Source organism: Haliotis rubra, unplaced genomic scaffold, assembly GCF_003918875.1.
Source record: "Haliotis rubra isolate DU_JTF1 unplaced genomic scaffold, ASM391887v1 Scf48, whole genome shotgun sequence".
NCBI lineage: Eukaryota > Metazoa > Mollusca > Gastropoda > Lepetellida > Haliotidae > Haliotis > Haliotis rubra.
Genome location: NW_025767168.1, coordinates 2469580 through 2494789, shown reverse-complemented (window position 1 = coordinate 2494789; position 25210 = coordinate 2469580). Strand labels below are relative to the sequence as shown.

The window sequence follows — 25210 nt, the reverse complement described above, 5'->3', positions numbered from 1 at the left end:
GGGATCGGGTGGTCAGTTTCGCTGACTTGGTTGACACATGTCATCGGTTCCCAATTGCGCAGATCGATGCTCATGCTGTTGATCACTGGATTGTCTGGGTCCAGACTCGATTATTTACAGACCGCCGCCATATAGCTGGGATATTGCGGAGTGCGGCGTAAAACTAAACTCACTCACTCACTCATATTCCTTGATTCCACCAAAGTGGTTACGTCTAAGGCCTGCATTACTCCGGGCTTTCCTCCCACATATAGCGGACACGCCGTGATGTAACTACCATGCTGTCCCAGCAGTGTAACTAACTATTGAAAAATAAAATATAACAAATAACTGATCATGTGTCCCTCCATGTTGAATATTATAAAGTTACATAATGCCGTATGTATAGGATCGTCTAAGGTGGCTTATCGTGGAAATAATGAGTTACCCCCACAGGCGTGTTGTCTTCTAAATGGTCAGTTGGGCCCAGAGGCGCGTTGTCGTATCACGTTGTGAGCGCGAACCTAGCCCGGTTTCAGAAATTAATCATTGTGATTATTGGAATTGCTATTTTTATGTTGGTTAGTACAATTAGATCCTGAGGCGACAGACACCGGGGTCAGTATCGTGAAACCTGTTGAAAACATGACTAAAGTCAGAATCTAATAGATGAAATCATAATGTTCAAACACAATTGGTTAAACAAATATACTGATGTCTTTGTTGTGTGAAAAATGTCGTTGCATTTAAACACAACATACAATCCCGATGAAATTTCACATCATGCACGTCATGCACGGGGGTAACATGAACGCACTGTACAGTCGAGCTGAGCGCACGTTTGAAAACATCTCCGAGACAATATTTACAATATGTAAATTTGTGGGTACGATGTCCCAAGCTGCGTACGTATATTAGGCCAATCAAAAGTGTACATTTCTAGACTGTGGGACTTGTACCGTGAAAAAGTGTATATTTCTCGACTATGGGTTTAATACCACTGGGGTTTGTGTTGTGACGTGGGAGTGGCGGGCTTAAATACGACATCTGGACAATATCTTATCATTGTCTGCACTAAGCAACACATTCAAATCTGGTCCTGTTTTCTATAGAGATTTGAACTGTGCAATGACAGGGATGGGAAGGCGAATTTCAACATCTATGGTTACCAAATGGGCCGTCCGTTCCACGCGAAAACACCCGCCAAAGCAATGGGGGGCCCCAGGGAGAACAGTGTCACCCCTAACAGATTTATCAGCGGAAGGAAAGACTCGGGTGAGCGAGGCACCACCAGGGATGGGCGAGGCAACACCAGAGACGAGGCAGCACCAGGGATGGGCTGGCACCACCAGGCACCACCAGGGATGGGCTAGGCACCACCAGGGATGGGCGAGGCACCACCAGAGATGGGCGAGGCACCACCAGGGATGGGCTGTACACCACCAGGGATGGGCTGTGCACCATCAGGGATGGGCGAGGCACCACCAGAGATGGGCGAGGCACCACCAGGGATGGGCTAGGCACCACCAGGGATGGGCTGTGCACCACCAGGGGATGGGCGGGCTGTGCACCAGCACCACCAGATGCACCACCAGGGATGGGCAAGGGATGGGCCGTGCACCATCAGGGATGTGCACCACCAGGGATGGGCTGTACACCACCAGCTGTGCACCACCAGGGATGGGCGAGGCACCACCAGAGATGGGCGAGGCACCACCAGGGATGGGCTGTACACCACCAGGGATGGGCTGTGCACCACCATGGATAGGCTGTGCACCAGTGGCGTTACACCATGTATACATTGCGTGAGTGAGTTTAGTTTTACGCCGCACTCAGCAATATTCCAGATATATGGCGGCTGTCTGTAAATAATCGAGTCTGGACCAGACAATCCAGTGATCAACAACATGAGCATCGATCTACGCATTTGTAAACGATGTCATGTGTCAACCAAGCCAGCGAGCCTGACCACCCCATCCCGTTAGTCGCCTCTTACGACAAGCATGGGTTACTGAAGATCAATTCTAACAAGGAACTTTACCTTGTAAGGTTTTGCCTCCGATTCACTGTTAGCAAAACCTGAACGTGTGCCAGGGCAACAATTCCTGACCATGAATATATATTTTGGCGATATCGCACATAACAGGCTAACTAATGTTGGTTATTGTGAATGAACATTTATCTGGCCCGAGATATAATGACGAAACTTTGCTTAATGTTCTATCATTCGCTGGAAATATCGCCAGAAATGTTGACCTGCGAGATGAAAACGTCAGACCACATCGTCTCCAGATAATAACCGATTATTTTCGTCGAAAAGGTATATGGACATTGGATTCTCTCTATGTCCCCTGCTGGATGGAGAGTGTATGCAAGAGTGGAAGCACCCACCAACGTGGCCCAACTTAGGGTTACTCTTCCGGCGAAATGATGGGCAATACCCCAGGCACCAATTCCCATGTTTATCAACTGTATACCACAAAGTGTCGTTTAAATGTATCGCCCCAAAACGGTTGACAAATCCGATATTGATCTACACGACCGAAATTAATTTTACAGACATTTATAGTCATTTCCCCTTCACTTATCATTTCATCAGTTGCCTTGTCTTCTTGTCGGTAGTATATATTCAAGCATTGTGGACGGACCGTGAGAACACTGAGATGGTTGTCTTCACATAAAGCACATGGAGTTTCCGGTGTCTTTAACACGCGTTCTTCTCCATTTTGGCGATTCGACTTTGAAGTGCACGCCTGGTGCAAGTACGCCATCCATACAGGACCTGCTTTTGTACCATCTATTAATCATTTTAGATTACTTGCCCATCTATAATGAGCAAACATAGTGCTTATAAAAATGGAGTGTTTTTTTCTTCTATCTCACGGTCCTGATCTGATAACGAAAGTCTACCACATTACACGCACGATAAATGAATACAATATCATTAATATACAGAATAACTCAACGAAAGCACCACATTTATAACGGTTTCAGTAAATATTGTTGTTGATTTCACAGAGTCTCGTCCATGACGCCGTGGCAGAAGACTACATTCAGAAGTCTGTGGTACAGATTCGCAGGTTCGAATCCCAGTAGCAACACATCTCTTTCTTCAGATTACACTATATCAATAGCATTAATATCCCAAGTTGGTACTACAAGTACAAAAAATGCAATAACAAATGCTAAGGAGCCTCGACAAAACCTGCTTTGTGAAAGGAAGAAAACACGTTAAGATTGGATTGACCACAACTTCTTCACAAACGTTGTCGAAACGTTACTAGGCTGAATACATCAACTAAAACACAAATCTAATATCCGTATCAAGTAAAGACTATCGAATTACCATTTATTGTTTGTTTCCTATTATGCCACCATCATACATGGGTGTTATCTCCCGTCCACTTGTTGAATAACATCAGACATGTATGCATAGATCCCTGTAGGTGATTCATACAGGACCACCGGCTTCTCTAGTGTTCTAGATCTGTCACGGTGAAAAAGCTAAGTGACACATAAGAAATTAATGATGCCCATACTGAAGGAATGAATTAGCGCCGCCTCCCGGACCCCTGCCATACAAATAACACTCGTATCTAAATGCGCAAGGAACATTGCTTACGTTAGAAAAGTCCTCTGTTTTGCATATGAAGATAATTATTCACCGAGTCTTAATGGCGATTTTTATCACCTCCTGGAGATAGGGATTCCAATGCATGTAGGCGTGACGTCAAGACGGCTATATAAGAGAGCCTGGCTGTCACTCTAGATGCTAGGGGCATAATTACAAGAATACGAGACAATAGGACGTCGTACATTCTGTGGATGTGCAAGGTATTCGCCTTGGCTTTATCCCGTTGAAATAGTATTTCATCCTTGGGTAACAACCACTTGACATGGAGCTGGAAAAAGGCGGACTGTGTAGAACGGTTTTAAACTTAAGCCATGATGCAAGTCAAGAAAAGGAATGCGAGACAGACAAGGCCAACCCTGTGACAGATATGCCAGCACCCTCTTCACCTTCAAGTCCAACACGGAGGAAGGGGCAGGTGGAGATGGATGCAACTGTCCTCATGAATTTGAAGAATGACGAGTATGAGAATAGTGAAGATCATGACTATGTTAATGTCCCGAAACCATCCGTTAAAGCAGGACGGGAAGAAAACTCAGTTACCATCAACATCATAGGACCGGATTCAGAAGCTGGGGAAGTAATTGAGGATGAGGATAACAAAGACGAGGAGCGGGATGTCGTCAAAGACAACGCCACCATGGACCAACATACAAACCATGAACGTAACCCGGTTCATCTAATCTATGAGAAAAACCTACGAACAGGGCGTACAAATCCCAGAAAGATTTCGGTGTATTCTCAAGGGTCGGACCACAGCGGACATGCACCTTCCATTGTTCCGAGTCGGAAAGGTTCAACGGTTCTTATCGACGAACAGCCGGAAATAATCAGTATGCCTTCAAATTACCTGTCTGCCCCCGATGACAGAGCGTTCCCCAACGGCCCCGACAACAACTACCTGATGTCCCCGAGAATGTCTGTGTTTTCCATGTACAGCCAAGCCAGCAGGGGCAGTTTCCAGTCAGACAGGACCTTCCGGGACCCATACGAGGTTCTCCCCCATGCGGACCATTACAAGAATGTCACGAGCGCGTTCGACAACTTCCGACAACGACCAACACTCCAACAGCTTCGCGAAGAACAGGTATGTGTTAAGGTTAAAAGAATATATTAAGAAATGAGGTGTAGCTTAAAGGTTAAAGTGGTCTCCGGATTCCTGGTTCTTTTCCATACACGTTTTAATGTGAGAAGCTTGTTTCTGGTGTATCCCGCCATGACATTCCTTGAATAATTGCCAAAGCAACGTTAAACATACTCCCTCACTGTATGGGGAATAGTTTTGCTTTGAGAAATTTTGTTTTTGACGATTCCAGCTGATACTTTGTCGAATATCCCGTATTCTAATTTACCTACTAATTATAATATAGATATAAGTGCGGCACGAGTCACTATGATGATATTCGTCATTCACATATGCCAGAATCCGGTGAAGATCCGGGTTAGAACTGGTCTTCAGTAACCCACGCTTGTCGTAAGAGCCGACTAACGGGATCGGGTGGTCAGACTCGCTGACTTGGTTGACACATGTCATCGTATCCCAACTGCGTAGATCGATGTCCATGCTGTTGATCACTGGATTGTCTGGTCCAGACTCGAATAGTTACAGACCGCCGCCATATAGCTGGAATATCGCTGAGTGCGGCGTTAAACAACAACCAAACCAAAACTAAATACTGCTACTACTACTACAACAACTACTACTACTACTACTACTACTACTACTACTACTACTACTACTACTACTACTACTACTACTACTACTACAGATAGGTCATTAGGTATGTATGAGGTTGGTGGGCGAGTCACATACATTGTATATGAATATTCAACCCCTGTACAGGTACAAACCTGCCGAGCTGTGTGATGACAGTGGTTGACATGTGCGTGTAACCAGAAGACCTGGAATTTTCAGGGAGTGAAATAATAAAGTCATGAAAACGACAAACCGGTTCTACTGTTAAGCCCAGGCTCGCCATCATAACTCTTCCTCACACATGTAGCGTGTCGCTGGGATCATTCAAGTTCAAGTCTTCTCATAACAGACAAAAACACTAACAGATAGACAGATGAACAAGATGTGAAAGCCGTGTTGTTGCTGTACACAAGATCTTTGGATTCAAGATATTTAATTAATGCAATTGCATAACAAGCTTTGTAAAATCTAGCATTTTGGGGTCGTATGCACGTGTTACGTTCTGTTAGGTAGCTTGATTTGGGCGGTCTTTTTCTACTCGTTGGGATGTTATATTGAATTCCAGAAACTCTTTTATCCCATCTTATCATCAGGTGGATAAACTCATAATACTTTTTATCTAACAATTACATGCATCGTCAAACTCATCCGTATATCATATTTTATCTCCAAGAAACAGGTAACGCAAACAATTGTATGATGCGATCAGTTGATTATACGTTCAAACAAATAAGTTTTTCTACCTGTTGCACATCAGCAAGTGAATATGCCTACTGCATAAGCTTACATAGTCTCTTTATTGATTAGGGATGCAATAACTTGTATATTTCCCGGGAGTAATATATTGTAGATCACATCTATATAGTTGTCAAGACAAGGGACAATCGACGGAAACAGTTCTCCCATTGTGTGTTGCCTTGACCCCTAACATGTTCTTTGGGACACGGTTGGTGAATTAATACCTTCCGCCATGCTGGATGTTTACAGCTATTGTCTGTCCCCGCTAATCAACAACCATTTCTGTATACCGTAAGTACACTTGCACCAAACTGAACCCATTTAGACGAGTTTACACAAAGCCCACTCAATGCTAAAGTACATGTATATTTACCTGTAGACTGTTATCCCGGGCGAATACTATGCAGTTCCGATTGTTTACATTTACCACACTGGTAATTAATTCCGAACCTTAGATACAAAATAGCAGATGTAAGGTAATTACTCTGCAAGGTTCCATGCATAAACAGTAACAAGATTCTATAGGCTACTAATGTAACAGATTAATTATAAAAAAATTACAGTTACTGCACATGATACCAACACACTATGTGTTATGACCTAAACATATCTGTTGTTAGTAAATTTATATTATATACATGACTGCAAATTATTTCTTTGCTATCTGTTTCATTATTTGAAAAAGGTGAGCTACAGTGTCTTGTGGTATGAAGGAGATGAGCAGCCATGCAGTTAATAAAAGTCATTGGCAGTTTGAACAATCATGGAAACCCATACAATTAATGTGACATCCTGATACAATTAATGTGACGTAAAATCCTGATATCGAATCATGACAGTTTGTTTATAAAGAATTAACGTAGAAAATGTGGCAAAACCCTTTCTTGGAAATATGGATACTGTTCCTGGGTTTGTTAGAACAGTTGTTGTAACAACCAAACCAACAGTATATATATATATACAAGGCGAGTAATCGGACTGTCTGAAAGACTGGATACAGGCCAACTGTCTGCCATAGACTTGTCACCAGATGATTGCGTCATTTGAAATGAAATGTCGTTTGTCCAGATTAACTGCTTAGCCAGGCTGCTTGCATGTGAAGTCCAAGACGGTATGTGTGCTTTGGGGGTATCATCGGTCCGGCTAAAATCTGAGCTGGCGGACCGGGTTCTCTCAAAAAGCAAATATACGATTTTATTAATGGCGCCCTGTTTGATACATTAACTATACACTATAAGTTGGATTTGACTTATACGCATCAAACTTTCTCAAAACGTTATTAAACATTTCCTAAACACTGCAAACGAGGCCAACACTGCAAATGATGATACCAGTATCAAATGTATCACATTCCAATAACTTTTGCTTGTTTGTATTAGCCATCACCAATCTGACTGCTTTCTGTTGCCTGTTACACACGTCACTGAAGATATACCACAGACCGAGTTCACTCATCGGCGCCCGACGGCGTGGAATTCTGTTCATGCAATCAACCGCTGGTTTGGACGTGGAAATTGATTCAACATCTACTGTACAACCAGTGTATTCCTAAAACGCTCACAAAGTGAGTTCAGATATTCAAATATATTCTACTTCCAGTCACCCATCCCCTTGGGCGAGGACCTCCCTGACAGTGATGATGATGACTCGGGGGGTACCAGGAAGAAGGCGGAAGTCAAGTCACGCCCAGCCGCCAAGTTAGGATGGATCCAGGGGGTCTTGGTATGTTGACGATGGAAAGCACTGAATGATGTGATCAATTTCAAACAATATCTGAGGCGGTCAATGTATTATGGTATTTTGCTTAACATTTAACATGACATTACATTGACAACATATAAATTGTAAAGGGAAACACAATGCTGCGTTGTACAGTCCATTCTTTGTGTACAGTCAACTCAAAACGACCATTAAAGTCAACAATATCCAAATCAATTTCACCTGAAGAATAATTAACTTTTGAAAGCAACTTTCAGGGGAAATATCTTCTCCAATCGACCTGGAGCGGTGGGCGTACTGCTCACATAGTAGTAAAACTCCCTGTAACCAACTTATACGTATACCCACTGACCTTTTACGGGGGTAGCCTAGTGGTTAAAGCGTTCGCTCGTCACGCCTACCCGGGTTCGATTCCCAACATGGGTACAATGTTTAAAGAACATTTCTGGTGTAACCCCGCCGTGATAATGCTGAAATATTGCCGAAAGCAGCGTAAAACCAAATTCACTCGCTCACCATTTACGTTTACAAAAAATGCGACAAAAATCATCCGATTTTAGGAATTTATCTCACGCTTCAGACTTGGTCATATGTATGTGTTTAGGAACCACTACCAATTCTGATAATACTATAATTGTTCGCGAACACATTCAGATGCAAAGCCAGTTTGAATACGTATTGCCGTGTTGATGTAGGTGAGGTGCCTGCTGAACATCTTCGGGGTGATGTTGTTCCTCCGCCTGACGTGGATCACAGGGAGGTCTGGGATCGGGTTCGCATCCGTCATCATCCTTCTGTCGGCGTTCGTCACTTCCATCACCACCATGTCCATGGCCGCCATCTGCACCAATGGAGAGGTCAGGGGAGGTAACTCACAAATATGCCAATGTTAACACTCGTTAGTTGCCCTTGCCTTATGCAACATAATCCTTGGCACACAGATTAGAAGGCTTGGTCAGGGTTGTTATAATCATACACGCGCAATGGACAAATGTTCACCAACTGTTTCACGTCCTGACAATTTGTCAAACGTTCTTGCAAGTACTATTTGATATTATATCAGACCTTATTCAAGGTAATAGCTGACAGACGCGGCCATAGGTAACATCTATGTTTGTGCGAGTTGTGTTTCAGGTAATACGCAACTCTTTGTTTGATTTTAAGCTATTGAAATAATTAAATTGTATTGTTTGTATTCCTCAATTATCCTCGATATAATAGAGTAAACTATGGTAATAACTCGACAGCCCCATTAGTTTTAGATCGTTACAACCGTTGTTCGTCATATGCATTTCGCCTAAAAATACAGCAAGTAACCGGGACGAAAAAAGGATTTGTTCGTTATAACCGTGTTCGTTATAAGATTAGTTTAGAATATGTTGAACGTCCCTTCTGTGATTCAGATAGAGTTTGCAAAACTGTCAGTTCAGACAAACGTTTCTATGTAGGACTTGTTATAATATGTCTCGTATCCCGTGTCTTTCATCTACCAGAGATTTAGATGAGACATATCAGAGTTGGGTATATTTTTGTTTTGTTTGCCGTGTCCCAGGGGGCGCCTACTACATGATCTCCCGCAGTCTGGGGCCGGAGTTCGGGGGAGCTATAGGGATAGTCTTCTCTCTGGCCAACGCCGTGGCTGCCGCAATGTACGTGGTGGGATTCGCTGAAACTGTCCGTGACCTGATGTGGGTGAGTTGGGTCATTCTGACAGTATATGCTGCGATGGGCGAGTGTGGTTAGTTTACCGTCACGTTATGAACGTCATTATCTCTGTTATAGCACGACATATGAGGACATTGTGGGAAACAAACCAAACGTGTTGAAGATCTTAAACTTTTAACACTTTGAAACGTACGAGCATAGATGTTCGATCATGGCAAATCTTTGATTCGATCCAACTATCACCGTATTCTTGCATAACTAGGGGTCCCTATTCTTGCATAACCCCACCGTGTCTCTAAATGACTTATAACACTGACTGTTTCTGTATACCGATGTCCTGTTAAAGTGTCCATATTTTGTCTTAACTCTTAAAACTTGGACTTAAGACTAAATTGTGTCTTAAATCGGGGATCACGTAGCAGGGACCTGTCCATATGTATGCATGTATTTTTAATGGACACGGTGTATAGAGGCACGCTTCACTCAATGACTTTTTGCAGGAGTACGGAACGTTCATAACTGGTGACTCCATCAACGAGGTCCGCATCATCGGCGTGGCTACGTCGTTCCTTATCCTAGGTATCGTGCTGATTGGGCTGGACTTCGAATCGAAGGTACTGTTATAATGTACAACCCGCATCATTGTCAAACTGTCACCATCTCAAAGCTGAAGGAGGGCATATTTTGTGAAACACTAAAACATCGTCGCCGTTAGTACAGTATTAATTTATCCATCACACTATCTATATTTGCTCTCGGTATGACAGAACGGAATATACCGAGTGGATCTGAATGACTGCTTTCCTTACAGGCTCAGATGGTGCTCCTGGTGGTGCTGATGGCAGCCATTGTCAACTTCTTCGTGGGCACCTTCCTCCCCGCCACACCAGAGAGACAGGCCAAGGGTTTCGTCGGCTACTCAGGTAACTTGCCCCCAAAACAAAAAAAACCAACAAACAAAAAACAAAACCAAAAACCCAAAACAAAACTTGACCCAGGTCTAAACATCATGGTGATAGTATCGTCGTCGCTCCATGTTGAAGTGTCTGTAATGTCTGTGGAACATGATGATACGTTAACATCATTCATCTTATAGTTATCTAATTACAATGTTACACGTTAATCTATTCAATTGTGATTCCTTTCATCATAACACCCTTTAACTGCTGGGTTAAATGTGGACATTTTGTACATTTGTAGGCGAGTTATTGATGGAGAACTTTGGACCTGACTTCCGGGAGACGAGTTTCTTTCAAGTATTTTCCATCTTCTTCCCAGCTGCTACTGGGATACTGGCTGGGGCCAACATATCCGGCGACCTGAAGGTTGGTTGAACACTGCCTTTAAAACATGCTTGCTTGCTTTTAGAATAACAGGCATTGCAATACTGTATTATATAAAGGTAAATTTTCCTGCACATGAGTAGAGTGTTATCATGGGCACAATGTGAAGCCCATTAAACATACTGGATTTGACATACACAATATCAAGAAAAGTAAAGGTTGAAAAGGAAGACACGTTTTAACAATCTTTTGAAGACGAGTGTTGGTTGGGATGAAGGATCCTCTAAGAGTACTTTCTATGGTAAAGGTATCGTCGTCCAGAAAACAATGAGGGTGTACTGTTCATTTCAAGGTTGTTAAAACCACATGTATCACCCATACAGAACCCCTCCGCTGCGATCCCTCGCGGAACCTTTCTGGCTATATTCCTGACAACTGTCATCTACCTGGGTATCGTGTGGGCGTGTGGCAGCTGTCTTCTGAGGGATGCGGTTGGCTTCTCCGTGCTGGAAGCTGCATCCGGCAACTTCAGCGAAGTGGCTCTCACCATCGCCAACTTCACTCAGTGTGGAAACACCACGTGCAAATATGGACTCCAAAACGACAACGGGGTATGACAAGGTTTCAGGAACGCTCATTGTTAGAAAACAGTTTTAAAGAACACAGATTGAAATATGGACGATGTGGCCACACGAGTGCCGTGTGTTATGATAGCGCTGTTGCTGGTGATAAAACCCCACGAACAGCTTATAGAACCCGTTTTGGTTCATTTGTTCTTTACAGGTTCGTAGCTACCATTATACAAAAAAGCCCGGGCTTACACATGATTGTTGCTATAAAGGTTGGGCAAGGCCTCAATACTATCTACATCTATCGCTTTGCAACCTACCTAACATTGGCTTGCTACGCCTGTCTTATCTCCACATGCAGTAGTATTCCAGCTATATGGCGGCGTTCTGTAAAATGTCGTGGCTGGACCAGACGATCCAGTGATTAACACCATGGTCATCGATCTGCGCATTTGGAATGCGATGACATGACAAGTCATCGAGGATGACCACCGATCCCGTTAGTCGCCTCTTTCGACAAGCATGGTTTGCAGAAGAAACGTTCCAAACGGTCAGTTTATCAGTGTCCGTTGCAATCCCAACTCTCTGGAGAAAGTCATTCACCGATAGCTGAAGATATCATCTCCAGGCCGAGTGTTACATGTAGTGTATGCAGTTAAAAGCGTTACGTTTGCTAAGTGTTACCATTTCTTTCAGGCAGTGGGTATCGCATCTGCCTTCAAACCGTTGATCCTGGCCGGTATCTTCTCTGCCACCCTGTCATCAGCGCTAGCAAGCATCGTCAGTGCCCCCAAGGTTTTCCAGGTGCGTGTCGCCCACGTCAATGCTACATTTAATCTAGATATTCGCTGTTTCTTCTTGTACTAACAGGGGTCCTTATTAACGTCAGTTACTTTGAGATCAGGCCAATAGTAAAGACCAGAGGCCTGTCCCACACAGATATTGTAGCCGTTACGATCGCTTTGTGGAACGTCACCCTGTCCACCATTAATTTCATTTGGGATCTGTAGTATGATCTGTTACCCCCTGGACCCTTCTTAGTGTCATAACCCTTTTCGAGGGCCTTGTCGTTATAACAGACCGGCTCTTACAGTATTACAAAAAGGATATTTCAGTGTTCATTTTTGTGATACAATATACATGTATACATGTAATTACCTTTCAAGTTATTTAATATATATTTTTATATTCTTTAAAGTATGTCAGTGTATGAGGAGGTATAACCATACATCAACTAAAACTCAAATAAAAGATTCTAAAGACTTTGATGTCTGATCTTGGTCCTTTCAATAGTATTTTGCTGTATCAGACCCCATTGTCTTATGTCTCTGTACCGATCTTGCAGGCGCTGGGCAAAGATGGTCTGTTTCCGTTCATTGGTTATTTTGCCAAAGGCTTCGGCAAATCAGGAGAACCAAAGCGAGGCTACTTCTTGACCTTTGGCATCTGTGTAGCTATGACATGCGTGGGTATGTAACATTTGACATTGAATGTTGTAAACGGAGTGTTAGATTAATAGTAACACTGACGCATAGTCTCATGATTCAAACTTGATTAAAACTATTATTTTGAATATTATCCAAACCGAAGAGAGGGTAACGGTAATTTTGTTGCAATACAATATGCTGATACTCGAAACTGGAGGGAACGTAGTGTCAGGGTTGAGAAGATAGATAGATATTGTCAGAGTTCTCTAACGTATCTTCGTTGTACTGACGCAGTCAGCGGGCACATCGATTGTAGTGGACTCTTACGACAACCATCAGTTGCCTGACATCAATGTGGGAGCGAGATCCAATGAGGATGTCGCGATGCACTGAAGCTGGTTTTCCATCCCTGATTGGAATGCTGCATATATGTTTCAGGCGCCCTGGACATCATTGCTCCAATCATATCCAACTTCTTCCTCATGGCGTATGCTCTCATCAACTTCTCCTGTTTTGATGCCTCCTTTGCCAACTCCCCTGGTAGGTTATAGCAACTTCTCTCGTTTCGAAGCCTTTTTAATCAACTCCCCAGGTAAGTTATAGCAACGTTTCTTGTTTTGAAACCTTATTCGTCTACTCCCCCGAGTAAGTTTACAACAACTGGTCTTGTTTCGAAGTCAAAACGTCTACTCTCCTGGTAAGTTATATCAACTTCTCTTGATTCGAAGCTTTATTAACCATCACCCCGTGTACGTTGGAGCAACTTCTCTCGTTTTGAAGCCTTATTCGTCAACGTCCCTGATAAGTTCTAGCAACGTCTCTTGTTTTGAAGTCTTTTCGTCTACTCCCCTGATAGGTTATACAGACTTCTCAGCCAGCCAGACGTTACGACCAAATATTGTTTTTGTTTCGGTTTAATGAAACACAAATCTACCGTGGTGTTACTTGAGATGGATTAATATACAATTAAAAAGAAGACCCTAGTTACAGTGTTAGTTCATCATGTTCATGCCTGTTCATGCCCCTGTTTCTCCTGCAGGGTTCCGACCTGGCTACAAGCTGTACAACAAGTGGGTGAGCCTTGTGGGAGCCCTGCTCTGTCTAGCTGTCATGTTCCTCATCAACTGGTGGGCAGCTCTCGTTACATTCGTCGTCATCACAGCGCTGTACCTGTTTCTCAAGCACAGAAAACCAGGTGACGTATTATTACCCTAATTAGTGAATGAGTGAATGCTGATTGTTCTGTTGTCAGCAAACGTCAAATTGTATCCTATAGACCTTTAAATACCAAACAGTGCAAACCAATAGTTGATACACGTGTGGTAGTCCAGTATGCCAGTAGTGGAGTGTAAGTTTAAATGTGGGAGGAAAGTCCGAAGTAAAACACGTCTCACACTTTCACAACAGGTATGGTGTTGGCAATCCTGGAAACATAACCGGGGCGAATAAGGATTCGAACTAATCTAACAGGTTTCTGACGCGTGCAAGGGACACAACTCTGCACAGCAAATTGCGGCACTGTAGACGACTGGCCCACCCACGACAACCCGTGATGATAGCGGCTAAGGTCTAGTTTCATACCCCTTACGGTGTACTATTCTTTCTTGCTACAGATGTGAACTGGGGCTCTTCAACACAAGCGCATGCGTACAAGGATGCTTTGCAGGGCACACTGAAACTAGCTGATACTGACGAACATGTTAAAAACTACCGGTAAGTTAAATCGTTAAATGAATTTACAACAGTTAAGATGCTTGCTTATATGTCATAGTGACAAGTTCACATTAACACATTAAACATCGGATAACATAAACTTGAATTTATTGTATATAAGGTTACATGGCATTTTTCATATTACACATCAAAACAACCCAAAGGGTTTAAAAGAGGTATAATATGCACATATGAAAACAAACTAACATGCTATAACCTGTATGTATAATTAACATATAATGGTTGATGCTCACCTGTACTTCAGCCCTCAGATCCTGGTACTCAGCGGTTATCCCAGGAACAGACCAGCCCTGGTCGACTTTGTGTCCACCATCACACAGAAACAGTCCCTCCTGGTCTGTGCGCACGTGCTACTGGTCAGTGCTGACCCCTGACAACGATTACATATACCCATATAGGCATCGACTATAGATATGACAGGCTGATATGAAGGAAACTCAAGTTCGATTTTAAAGGTGTTCTGTTCAGAAAGAAGACGTAATTTCATTTCATCTGTCAAATATGGCTAGGGTAATTCAGTTGGCTGGAACACCGTGAGTCGTGACTCTGCCACGCTAGCATCCATCTCATTTGGGTTGAAAATAATCATCCAGATTAAGACCTTTTCACCACGCCCACATCCGCGAGTTTCACTGGAGTAGTAACGTCTTTGTTTTGTAAGACCGGCATTTCTTTGATCCCTTACTTACTCTTATAGAAAATAGACATGCATACCGGGCCGTTACATTCTGTTACAATGCCTATCTTTGACAATACAATTATTTAATGATAAAGTATCTGTAATCTGTGAGATAAGCATAGTTAATAAACTCTTACGAGACGAAGATATTGGATTCAGTTATTACGGAGATCACTATTTCTTTCTCAGGGTGATTTGTGTGATCATGTGACCCACATACGATCCACGGCTGCCTACAAGTGGTTCAATAACAGAAACCTTCGTGCCTTCTACACAAACATCGCTGCCCCCAATCTCAGGATCGGCGTCCAGGCGATATTACAGGTACTTTTTCCGTCATTTATATTCATTCAATCACATTCAAAGGAAGTAACTGAAAATGCAGTCTCCTCGCTCTCATTCATGTTTATTTATACCTTGTGGAGTTTGGTTAATCAGTCCGGTTCAACGGTCCTGTGTACAGGATCATGGACGTAACTATGGGCCACGCCCACTAACGGACTACGGTTTTACTATGGGCCACGCCCACTAACGGACTACGGACTTTTACTATGGGCCACGCCCACTAACGGACTACGGTTTTACTGATTTTGGTGGAAGCCGCGGTAGCTCAGTGGGTTAGACGGCTGACTTTATGTGCTGGCGATTAGGTGCCTAACTCTGAGAATGTGGGTTCGAATCCGGATGGGACTCAACCCAATAAAAAGTAGCAGAATTTGTACATTACTTAACTAAGCACGTTATTACACTATACACGGTGGTAGAGCGAATTGTATTTCTTTTCTAAGATGCCAAATTTAATACTTACCGACGATAAATCTAAGGCAGAAAACAAACAGTAAAGAGTCGGTGACCTAAATTAACAATCCTCTTTCAGGGCAAACTGACGCGCTGTTCTATTGATGTGTATGTCCCCCTACGTAAAGGCGCACGTTACCAGAAAAACAAGTGATAAACAGTTTGATGACGGTTTACGTTCGGGTTAAATATCTTCTCTAAATTAGTTTAATTATATCTGTGATTAACGTAAACCATATGGGGCAATATGAACGTCGCATTTCTACTACCAACGTAAGTTTAGATCAGTACATCCAGATGAAGCTGACTAGTCACGCGACATTCCACGGATGCATTGTGGGCATGTAAATATTGCGAACGTTGCCGTGTCGCTGTTTAATTTTGAGTCGAACTGAGACATTTTATCCGTCGAAAAACATAAACGTAACGTTACCACCAGGGATGCTCGCCGAGTGAAGCATATGCAAACAAAGAAACGGGGGCTACGGAGTAGTTTAGTGTAGGAGGCTGTACGAGGCGATGACAACTGATATGCATCGCGACGTCGGTTACGTTGTGACGTAATGCAAAAGTGTTCAATTACGAGGGGGCAAACTAGAATGGCGCAGTGACGCCATCTTGACGTAATGCAAAAATTGCACATTATCGTCTGAAAAAGTACTGTCGGCACCTTTGATCTTTCACCGAAGCATCTTAGAATGAAAAGTAATCCCAAATATAACATGTGTTACGATTTTACTGATAGGCTGATAATTGAATGGGCGGGCAAACGTTTCGTGTGCTTTTTTGTGATTAACGTTTTCGCATTATCGTCTGTGTGGTGATGATGAAATTATCAGTCTATGAAGCTATTATAGTTGACATATTAAGGCGTTACAATTGATGAAAGGGAAATAACGGCATCGGGTAATAAGGTTTACCAGAGACCATGTAACATATCTATTATATGGTTCCTGGGTTCACTAATGTGGTTGATGCATGTCATCGAACCCAAACTGCGTAGATAATGTCATAATGTCAATTACTTCATCGTTAGTCTAGACTCGAGTGTTTAAACCCGCCGCCACATAGCTTGAAGGTTGTCGACTCGAGTGTTTAAACCCGCCGCCACATAGCTTGAAGGTTGTCGACTCGAGTGTTTAAACCCGCCGCCACATAGCTTGAAGGTTGTCGACTCGAGTGTTTAAACCCGCCGCCACATAGCTTGAAGGTTGTCGACTCGAGTGTTTAAACCCGCCGCCACATAGCTTGAAGGTTGTCGAATGCGGCTCTAACCAACAAAGATCATATCATGTATTAAGTGATTTCAAAAACTGCATTTCCAGACATCGGGTGTAGGCAAGCTGCGACCGAACACCATCGTCCTCGGGTACAAGGGGGACTGGCAGGTGGACGATCCTCGGGTAGTCTTCAACTACTTCTGTGTTCTACAGTAGGTTGACAACATGCTGATCTGTATGTCTATTATTCTCTTCCAGCTTAGTATCTGAACGTTTTGATCCCGATATATTCATATTATTGCTATACTTATCCCAGTTTGGCAATCCACTGGCTAGCTGTTAGTTGACTTCGACTCAGTTGCCAGGTAGCAGACAAAACTGAGTTTATGCCGGCATCAAATTTATCCCAGAGGATTAATAGAACTAAAAGAACGGTTGCATGCTATTTAAGGGGAGGCTGTCCCGTCACATGCCACAGTGAAACATTGGATGAAGGGCACCTGCTGTGAACGGCCCATCATCAGTACAAACAATGACATAACCTGATACTAAACAACATGCACATTACACTCAAGGAACTGACCACACACTTTTCGTATGGGTCAGTGGTAGAAAACTCTTTTTATGTACAAAAACAACTACAATGATGAAATGAAGACTGCAATGCCCTGCTGACCAGATGCAAACAGCAAACCAGAAGATGTTCATTACATGCCCAAAGATCATGAGACCAGGCATGAATCCATTTAGTGGAACACTCACTGTAACCAACACCTTGCAATACAATAGAAGGTCCGCGAAGAACGTTAGAGTCGTTATAATTTCAGACAACAAAAGCATGACAATCCACCCGAAAACTGACCACGAGGAACAACTGTGAATATAATATGACAGCTCACTGAAAAGCTGCTTTATGCTCCATCTTATGTGTCTCTTTTGTTATAGATTGTGGTAGATGTAAGTATGTTATGTTGGTTCAGAAAGCTCGGGGTGGATTCCCGTGTACAATGTGTGAAGCCCATGTCAGATGAACTCTGTTTTGATATTTCTGAAATACTGCTAAATGCGGAGCCATTGTCCGGATGCTGTTACGTCTCACAAGATAGTATCCCCTCTGTAGCACTTTTATACCAAAGTTGATGTCAAAGTTGATGTATCATGCTTTAAGTAACTACAATATTGTTTCTGTCTAACCAGCATTAAATGTACTGTGAAGTTAACCCTTTTAACATTATTTCAGTTCTGTCACGTGTGTTAACTTAGAGTGGGAAGAAAGGCCGATGTGATTCAGGTCCAAAAAGTTAGCTCACCATAGAGAAGCAACTCACCACGACAATAACGTAGTCTTGGACCACAAGGCTATCAATGTTCCCAGATCAGTCTACATGAATTTTGTGATTTCTTTCCACCTGATATTGTGTGAACATAGGTGTACTATTTTCACAGCGACGCCTGTGACCTGCGATACGGGGTGGGGATACTGCGGTCAGTGGAAGGATTTGACATCCACAAAGTTCCCGACGAACTTCTCTCCGCCACGGACGAGGATATCAGCGAATGGACGACTGCAGACTTTTCTGATGACGGTGGGTTGGATGAAACTCATTTCTTTACATTTGCTGTGGAAATAACGTTAACGTGTTGTGAGTTATCGTGGGGTCTACGTTCAGGTGTTTTCTTGCTTCATGTTAAACTTTATCTGGTTAGTAATATGCGACATTTCCAGGTTTTGACGGTGACAAAATGCGATACATTTGCATTTGATAGCTGACGTAAACGTTGGAAACACGTTCAAGGACTTGTTCTAATTTCAGAAATTCATGTCGATAAATCAGATGATGAAGAAAGTGATGAGGATGAGAAACTCACAACTAGGTCCAACGTCACACCAGTACCAACCGTCGTCGTTGACGAATTATCTAACGGCATCCCACTGGACAAACTCGCCAAGAAATTAGACGGAGAAATAAACGTAGGATTTAAACACGAGGACGAGGAGTCCATTTCCGATGGAAGGGTAGAACAGAGCGTATACGACCGGAAACGTGCCATGCTCATTAAAGGTATATCTGTCGACGACGAACGTCTTGGGAACAGATTCCGTCGGCGTCAGGTCGGGACAATTGATGTCTGGTGGCTCTTTGATGACGGAGGTAATTTTGATGATTCCTGCTTTTGCGATACATTTAGTATGTATTTAGTAGGCGTTATGCTTGTATATAGTTTCCTTCTTGGTCTAATACTTTTTCTCTATCGAAATCATGCAAGTAGCATCCTTCACAGACTCGATGCTATTCGCGAATTCATGTGACGTCATACATGCTATTTCATCGTATAATCAATATGAATAAAGCTTTCTTGGTTTCGTACAGATTCTTGTACCGTTGGCAAGCAGAACGTTTGTCTGTTGTGTACTTCCCAAATACCACTCAAAGAAGTTATCAGGAAAAATCAGTCTCTGAATAGTTACTAGATATAAACGTCCATACCAGAGGATACCACTCTGGTTTACATGTCGAAACAGCTTCCAGTATGTGTAAAATAGCGTTGAAAATATAACTTTAAAGAAGGTGTAATGTACGTAAGTATGTTTTCCTCTGTCCCCAGGCCTCACGCTGCTCCTGCCCCAGATCCTGTCTACCCGGAAACAGTGGCGGGGATGCAAACTCCGGGTGTTCTGTGCCGGAACCAAGCGAGACAACATGGAAGAAGACCATCGCAGGTATTCGATCCAGTTTTCTAGCCTCAGATTTGGAAATGTTTATCATCTGCAGATTATTTCTTCCCTTCTTATCAGCAGACTGAAAAATGTTTCTGTCAAAGAAATTATAAAGTTGAAATTTAGACCAGAACATTTACAGAGTTGCCAAAACGTTGATTGGCTGAAAATAGTTGTTTTAAGACTAAAACTAATCCAATAAAGCTTTGCTATACGATCAAGTACATTAACATCGGTTAAGCATTTCTTGTTCCTTTCATCTTTGGCCACCATCAAACACGGAAGTATACTTTCTTCTACCGGGCAGTTTACGTTAGAAAAAATGGACGGAACGAATTAAACGCTTGCGTGAAAACCATCCAAATGTAGTCATTCAGAGAAATGATATCTGAAAAACAGATTTGTAAACGGACAAAACAAACATTGATTTTCGTAAACGTAATCACGTGAACACGGCATGTTTGAAATGAACAAGACAATGAAGAAAAATAGCAGGGCCGTAGCTACCATTATAAAAAAAAGCCCGGGCTTACACATGATTGTTGCTAATATGTTGGGCAAGCCCTCAATACTATCTAAATATGAAGTTTTGCAACCTATGGGGCTTACACGAAAAATATTGGCTTGCTCCGCGCCTGAATAGGGTTTTAAAGACTTGCTGACTGTTATGGTGGGAAATATGAATACAATTTTGAAATAGTTGCAATATGAAAAGGCACACACGTGAATTGAGTGTACTGAGGGTGATTTAGAAAGGCACGAGTGGTCCAGTGGTTTTAGGCAGATTTAGACCAGGATACTTTCGGTGCGGTTGAACTCCAGCTGATTATCCTTAGTCCATCAGTATTAACTCCATAGGTTAACGTCATCGACCAACAACACTGACACGATGTCGTGGCGTAACCAAACTGATTTACATTTATGGTTGTTTGATCCCATCTATCACTGTTTTGCAGGATGGCGACTTTACTCAGTAAATTCCGCATCGACTACTCCCAGATCACTGTGATACCAGACATAAAGAAAAAACCAAAGAGGGCGAGGTAAGCACAGATGGTACCTTCATTGTTGACTGGAAAACATGGACTCCACTTTGCTGTAAGATCTGACAAAAGACCATCAGGATCTTGAGTCTAATATTGAAAGTAGGAACATCGTGTGTTTGTTTGTTTTAACGCTGCACTGGGTAAAAGTCCAGGTAAGAAGAGTTTGTGTTAACAATAAAGTCTGGACCGCACTTGATTATTTATTTACAGGTTGACGTCATTTTAGCTTGAATATTGGTTACTGTGGCTTAAAACTTCGTACACCTGACTTCCTGTGAACCAATGCTTTCAGCTACAAAGACTTGAACACATCTCAGTATTATTTGAAAAGATAATGTGTGAAAAGGGTGCACATGCTTTGTTTCAGCTACAAAGAATTCGAGTCCATGATCTACAGGTGGCGGCTGCGCCCGGGAGAATCTCAAACAGACCTGCCCTGGAAAATAACTGACTCAGATCTCAGAGCACAAAAACATAAGGTAACATCCTTGAATACTCACCCGCCTTCACCTACGTCATGATACTATGCCTGCTTCTTGACAACTCTTGATACATCGAGGAGATGCATTTGAAACAAGTTTAATTAAACATTTAATGAGTGAGTGAGTTTAGTTTTACGCCGCTTTTAGCAATATTCCAGCAATATCATGGCGGGGGACACCAGAAATGGGCTTCACACATTGTACCCATGTAGGGAATCGAACCCGGGTCTTCAGCTAGACGAGCGAACGCTTTAACCACTAGGCTACCCCACCGCCCCAAAACATTTAATTTGACAAGAATAACGCCCCTCCTAATTCAGGGGACTTCAAAAATAAATAGACTTCTTCATCGTAGTCACAGGAATTGACGGTGCAATTCAACACTAGGTCGCATCGGCAAACCACGTCCACTCTCATGTACGTAATGTTTCTTTTCAGCACAAGCGACTGATCGTGTTTATAATGCATAAATTATTATAAGCATCAGCTGCACAGAGTAGGTATTTATGTTTAGTCATAGTATGACTTTCAACTTAATCACTTAAATGTTGAATCCACGACAAGTTGTAGCGGTGGGGTAGCCGAGTGGTTAAAGCGTTCGCTCGTCACATGGAAGACCCGGGTTCGCTTATCCTCATTGGTACAATGTGTGAAGCCCATTCCTGGTGTTCCCAGTCGTGATATTGCTGGAATATTGCTAAAAGCGGCGTAAACCTAAACTCACTCACTCATGACAAGGATAGTATTCAGGTGGATGTTTACAGATTAAATCTGGTCTGTGCATATAGGCAATTGGTTACATCTATATCACGAAAACTTGACTGTGTGACACAATCTTTTGCGTTATTTTTCCTTCATATCACCGGACAATGAAACTTGTTCAGAGACTGGCCACTTGTCTTTATTCCAGACCTACATGAAACTCCGTCTCCGAGAGCTGTTGTTGGAAAACTCCTCTGAGGCAGCGCTCATCGTCATGTAAGTATTGTTCTCCTTTAGAAGTACTTGTCTACTTTCTCTGTAGCACCGAGTCATTTGTTTTTTACCCAGATTTCTTACGACTCTTCGACTCTTCGTTTGATCAAAGTTACAACATTCCATGCCCCAGCAAAGCTGCCAGAAAATGTTATAGCAGACTTTTGGAAGGAATTTTGAAATAGACGCATCAGTAACCAAACTAATGTCTGATGCAATTCCCTGTTTTATCTTATCCAATACATTGTCGAATTTCTTTAGGTGAACAATTGACTAACCATTGCATATGCTTATAACGACTGGTGGTGTAATATACACTCACCCTTTCACCTCTTATGATCAGCCTTTCTCGGAGGTTATCAATGAAAGCAGATTAAAAAATAACATAACATACAATGTTACCACATTCCGTGAATTGTGATTCTGTTAAAGATTGATGTTTGACTGTTTCCAGGACGCTGCCAGTGCTACGGAAGACGTCGTGCCCAGCGGGGTTGTACATGGCTTGGCTGGAGATCCTGACCAGCAACCTGCCTCCCACACTACTACTTCGCGGAAACCAGGAGAGCGTTCTTACATATTTCTCTTAGTGACTGCGGTCAACATAGAACTAGAGGTCCTCGAACATTGTCTTGAGTTCTTTTAGAAAAAACATTCAATGTTTCTCGTGGCCGAGTGCTTTGTTACTTTTTCCTGTGAGTACAATACTGTTGAGCATTCAGCAGTACAAGGATCTACCGGTTATCAGCTCGAATCCCAGATAATCCCTGATTACGATTCTTGGGTCAGCAAAACTCCATTCATGAGTAACTCAGTGAGAGTGTATGTTTTACACGGCTTCTTGCAACATTCCATCATCACCAGGGGCACAAGTAATAGCGTCTCCCATATCATTCCTGTTGGCACTGAAACTCGATAGTGTTCAAGTGGCGGGAAACCCAGTTTAACCCCTCACATATATCATTGCTGACCATCAAGGGGTACAGATCTCATATATTGCAGTGGTTGGCCATGATTCTCCTCATGACAATGACACCAAGCGTGTTTGACATGTTACAATGTCACTGGACAAATGTATTTATGCATAGTGTTTTGTGAAAAATATTTCAATGGTCATGTAAACGTTAGATAACATATGTCGTTTAACTGGTTATATCATTTAGGGGAAGTAGCATTAAACCCAAGTAAGCAATGCTTTATTAAAACTAACAAGAAGAAATTTAAAATAACGTGGAGAATGTGTTAACCAAGATACAAGGCATGGTTAACATTCACCTACATGTGACTGCATGTGATTTTAGGCCAGTCTATATATAATCCAATCTGTGCCAGACAGACCAGTGATTGTTTTGTTTTTAAATAGCAGCTGAGGAGACAAATCGGGATACATGTATATGTAATATACGTGATTGCAAGGGTAAATCAGGGTTAGGTCTTCATCTTCATCCCCCCAAACTGTCTCGACAATAGCATTCACCCCGTCGTTCTTTTGGAAAAAACAACTCTTATCATGTAAGTATGATCTGAGTTCAGTATATGTCAGAGAGCGCTGTGTGAGGCCAGTTAGGGACAGGGGGAGGAAACTCAGATCCCCAATTTGGAGCTGCAGCTGCAGCCGCTTGGCACGTGTACATCTAGGAGCAGTGTCCTGAAACAAGCAGCACGCCGGGATGTAGCATTCCTCGATACTTTCCTCCATAACATGTTTCACCTGAAGATGTGCGGCACAGTATCGCCTACTGATAGTCTGACCTCGTGGCAGACATTCAGACACGGTTATCTAGTCTCCAAGACCACAGACAATATATATTAGAAACTGAGTCCAACTCAGCTATAGTTTGCCTCAGATCATGGCCTGAAGTTTATCTGAAATCAAGCCTTGTTCTGAGCTCCATAATCACTTGTTTTGTAGATGTATTATATATTTTGTAAGAGTATTTGTAGCTATATATTTTCAGAGAATTGTATTTCTGGGACGAATAAAACCTGGCCATGTTTTTGCCAACTTTGCCAACTAACCACTCTGGTTTGTACTTCTGTGGTAGATCTAAGACCAAATGTTTCCACTCCTTTGGCTCTGTAAGTTACACTTCACATGAAACAAGTATTGGGAATCCGATTCTCCTGGTTACATCCCTTGAGTGTCGGGAAATCTTCTGAGTTCGTGTCAAGGTTCCAGGTACTCAAGACCGCCTCCGTGGTGCCTCCGTGGTGTAGTGGTTAGAGCGTTCGCCCGGAGAGCGGAAGGTCGCGGGTTCGATCCCCGGCCGCGTCATACCAAAAGACGTTAACATATGGTACTTGTTGGTCTCTGCCTGGCGCTCGGCATTAATGGGTACAACAAGGACTGGTCGGCTCGGAGTCAGTATACTGTGTCTGAGTGGGGTATTCATGCTTCACTGCGGCATGGTATCTCAGTGGGCTAGCACTATAAAACCAGCTTCAGTCTGGGCTAGTACAAGCAGCCGCACCTACACATACACACGCATGCATGTCGTCATATGAGCGAAATATTCTCAAGCACGACGTAAAACCCAATTTCACCTCACCTCACCAGGTACTCAACTTGCAGATAGCTTGTTCACGAGCAATGTCCTGTTTCTGATCCAATACTGGATTAAGATAAGGTAAGATAAGATATGTCTTTATTGTCCTAAAGGAAATTCCTATTGCACAGTTTCAGTTCTCCATTCTCCATTGTAACATGACTTAGCAGTGCCGTCGACTTCAGTTTCAGATGTGACATATTTAGTTCCAGATCTGGGGTCATAGTTTGTTTCTTCTCCATTCCTTAAATTCAGCCACCGATTCTTAAACCACCCAGCAGTCTTATCTAATTTTGGCTTGACT

General features: G+C 42.7%; 1 protein-coding gene across 1 annotated transcript; it reads left to right on the top strand.

Annotated features, from left to right (window-relative positions):
* The first annotated feature begins 3763 nt into the window (after positions 1–3763).
* Positions 3764–24378, top strand: LOC124291054 (solute carrier family 12 member 3-like). Its single transcript, XM_046727957.1, has 23 exons — positions 3764–4697; positions 7644–7766; positions 8459–8630; positions 9316–9455; positions 9929–10042; positions 10240–10351; positions 10629–10753; positions 11095–11322; positions 11977–12084; positions 12626–12749; positions 13146–13247; positions 13747–13902; positions 14321–14420; positions 14686–14797; positions 15310–15444; positions 17244–17350; positions 18585–18724; positions 18953–19291; positions 19746–19860; positions 20814–20900; positions 21271–21382; positions 22296–22363; positions 22815–24378. The coding sequence occupies exons 1-23, from the start codon at positions 3876–3878 to the stop codon at positions 22948–22950; spliced, it is 3777 nt and encodes a 1258-aa protein (XP_046583913.1). The 5' UTR covers positions 3764–3875; the 3' UTR covers positions 22951–24378.
* The last annotated feature ends 832 nt before the right edge of the window (positions 24379–25210 follow it).

What these genes read in the sequence shown, in the direction of transcription:
- LOC124291054 (XM_046727957.1), top strand. Translation starts at nt 3,876, where the DNA reads ATGGAGCTGGAAAAAGGCGGACTGTGTAGAACGGTTTTAAACTTAAGC. An exon ending in GTGCCCCCAAGGTTTTCCAG is followed by an intron (nt 12,085 to 12,625) that starts GTGCGTGTCGCC and finishes CCGATCTTGCAG; the next exon opens with GCGCTGGGCAAAGATGGTCT. An exon ending in AAAAAACCAAAGAGGGCGAG is followed by an intron (nt 20,901 to 21,270) that starts GTAAGCACAGAT and finishes GCTTTGTTTCAG; the next exon opens with CTACAAAGAATTCGAGTCCA.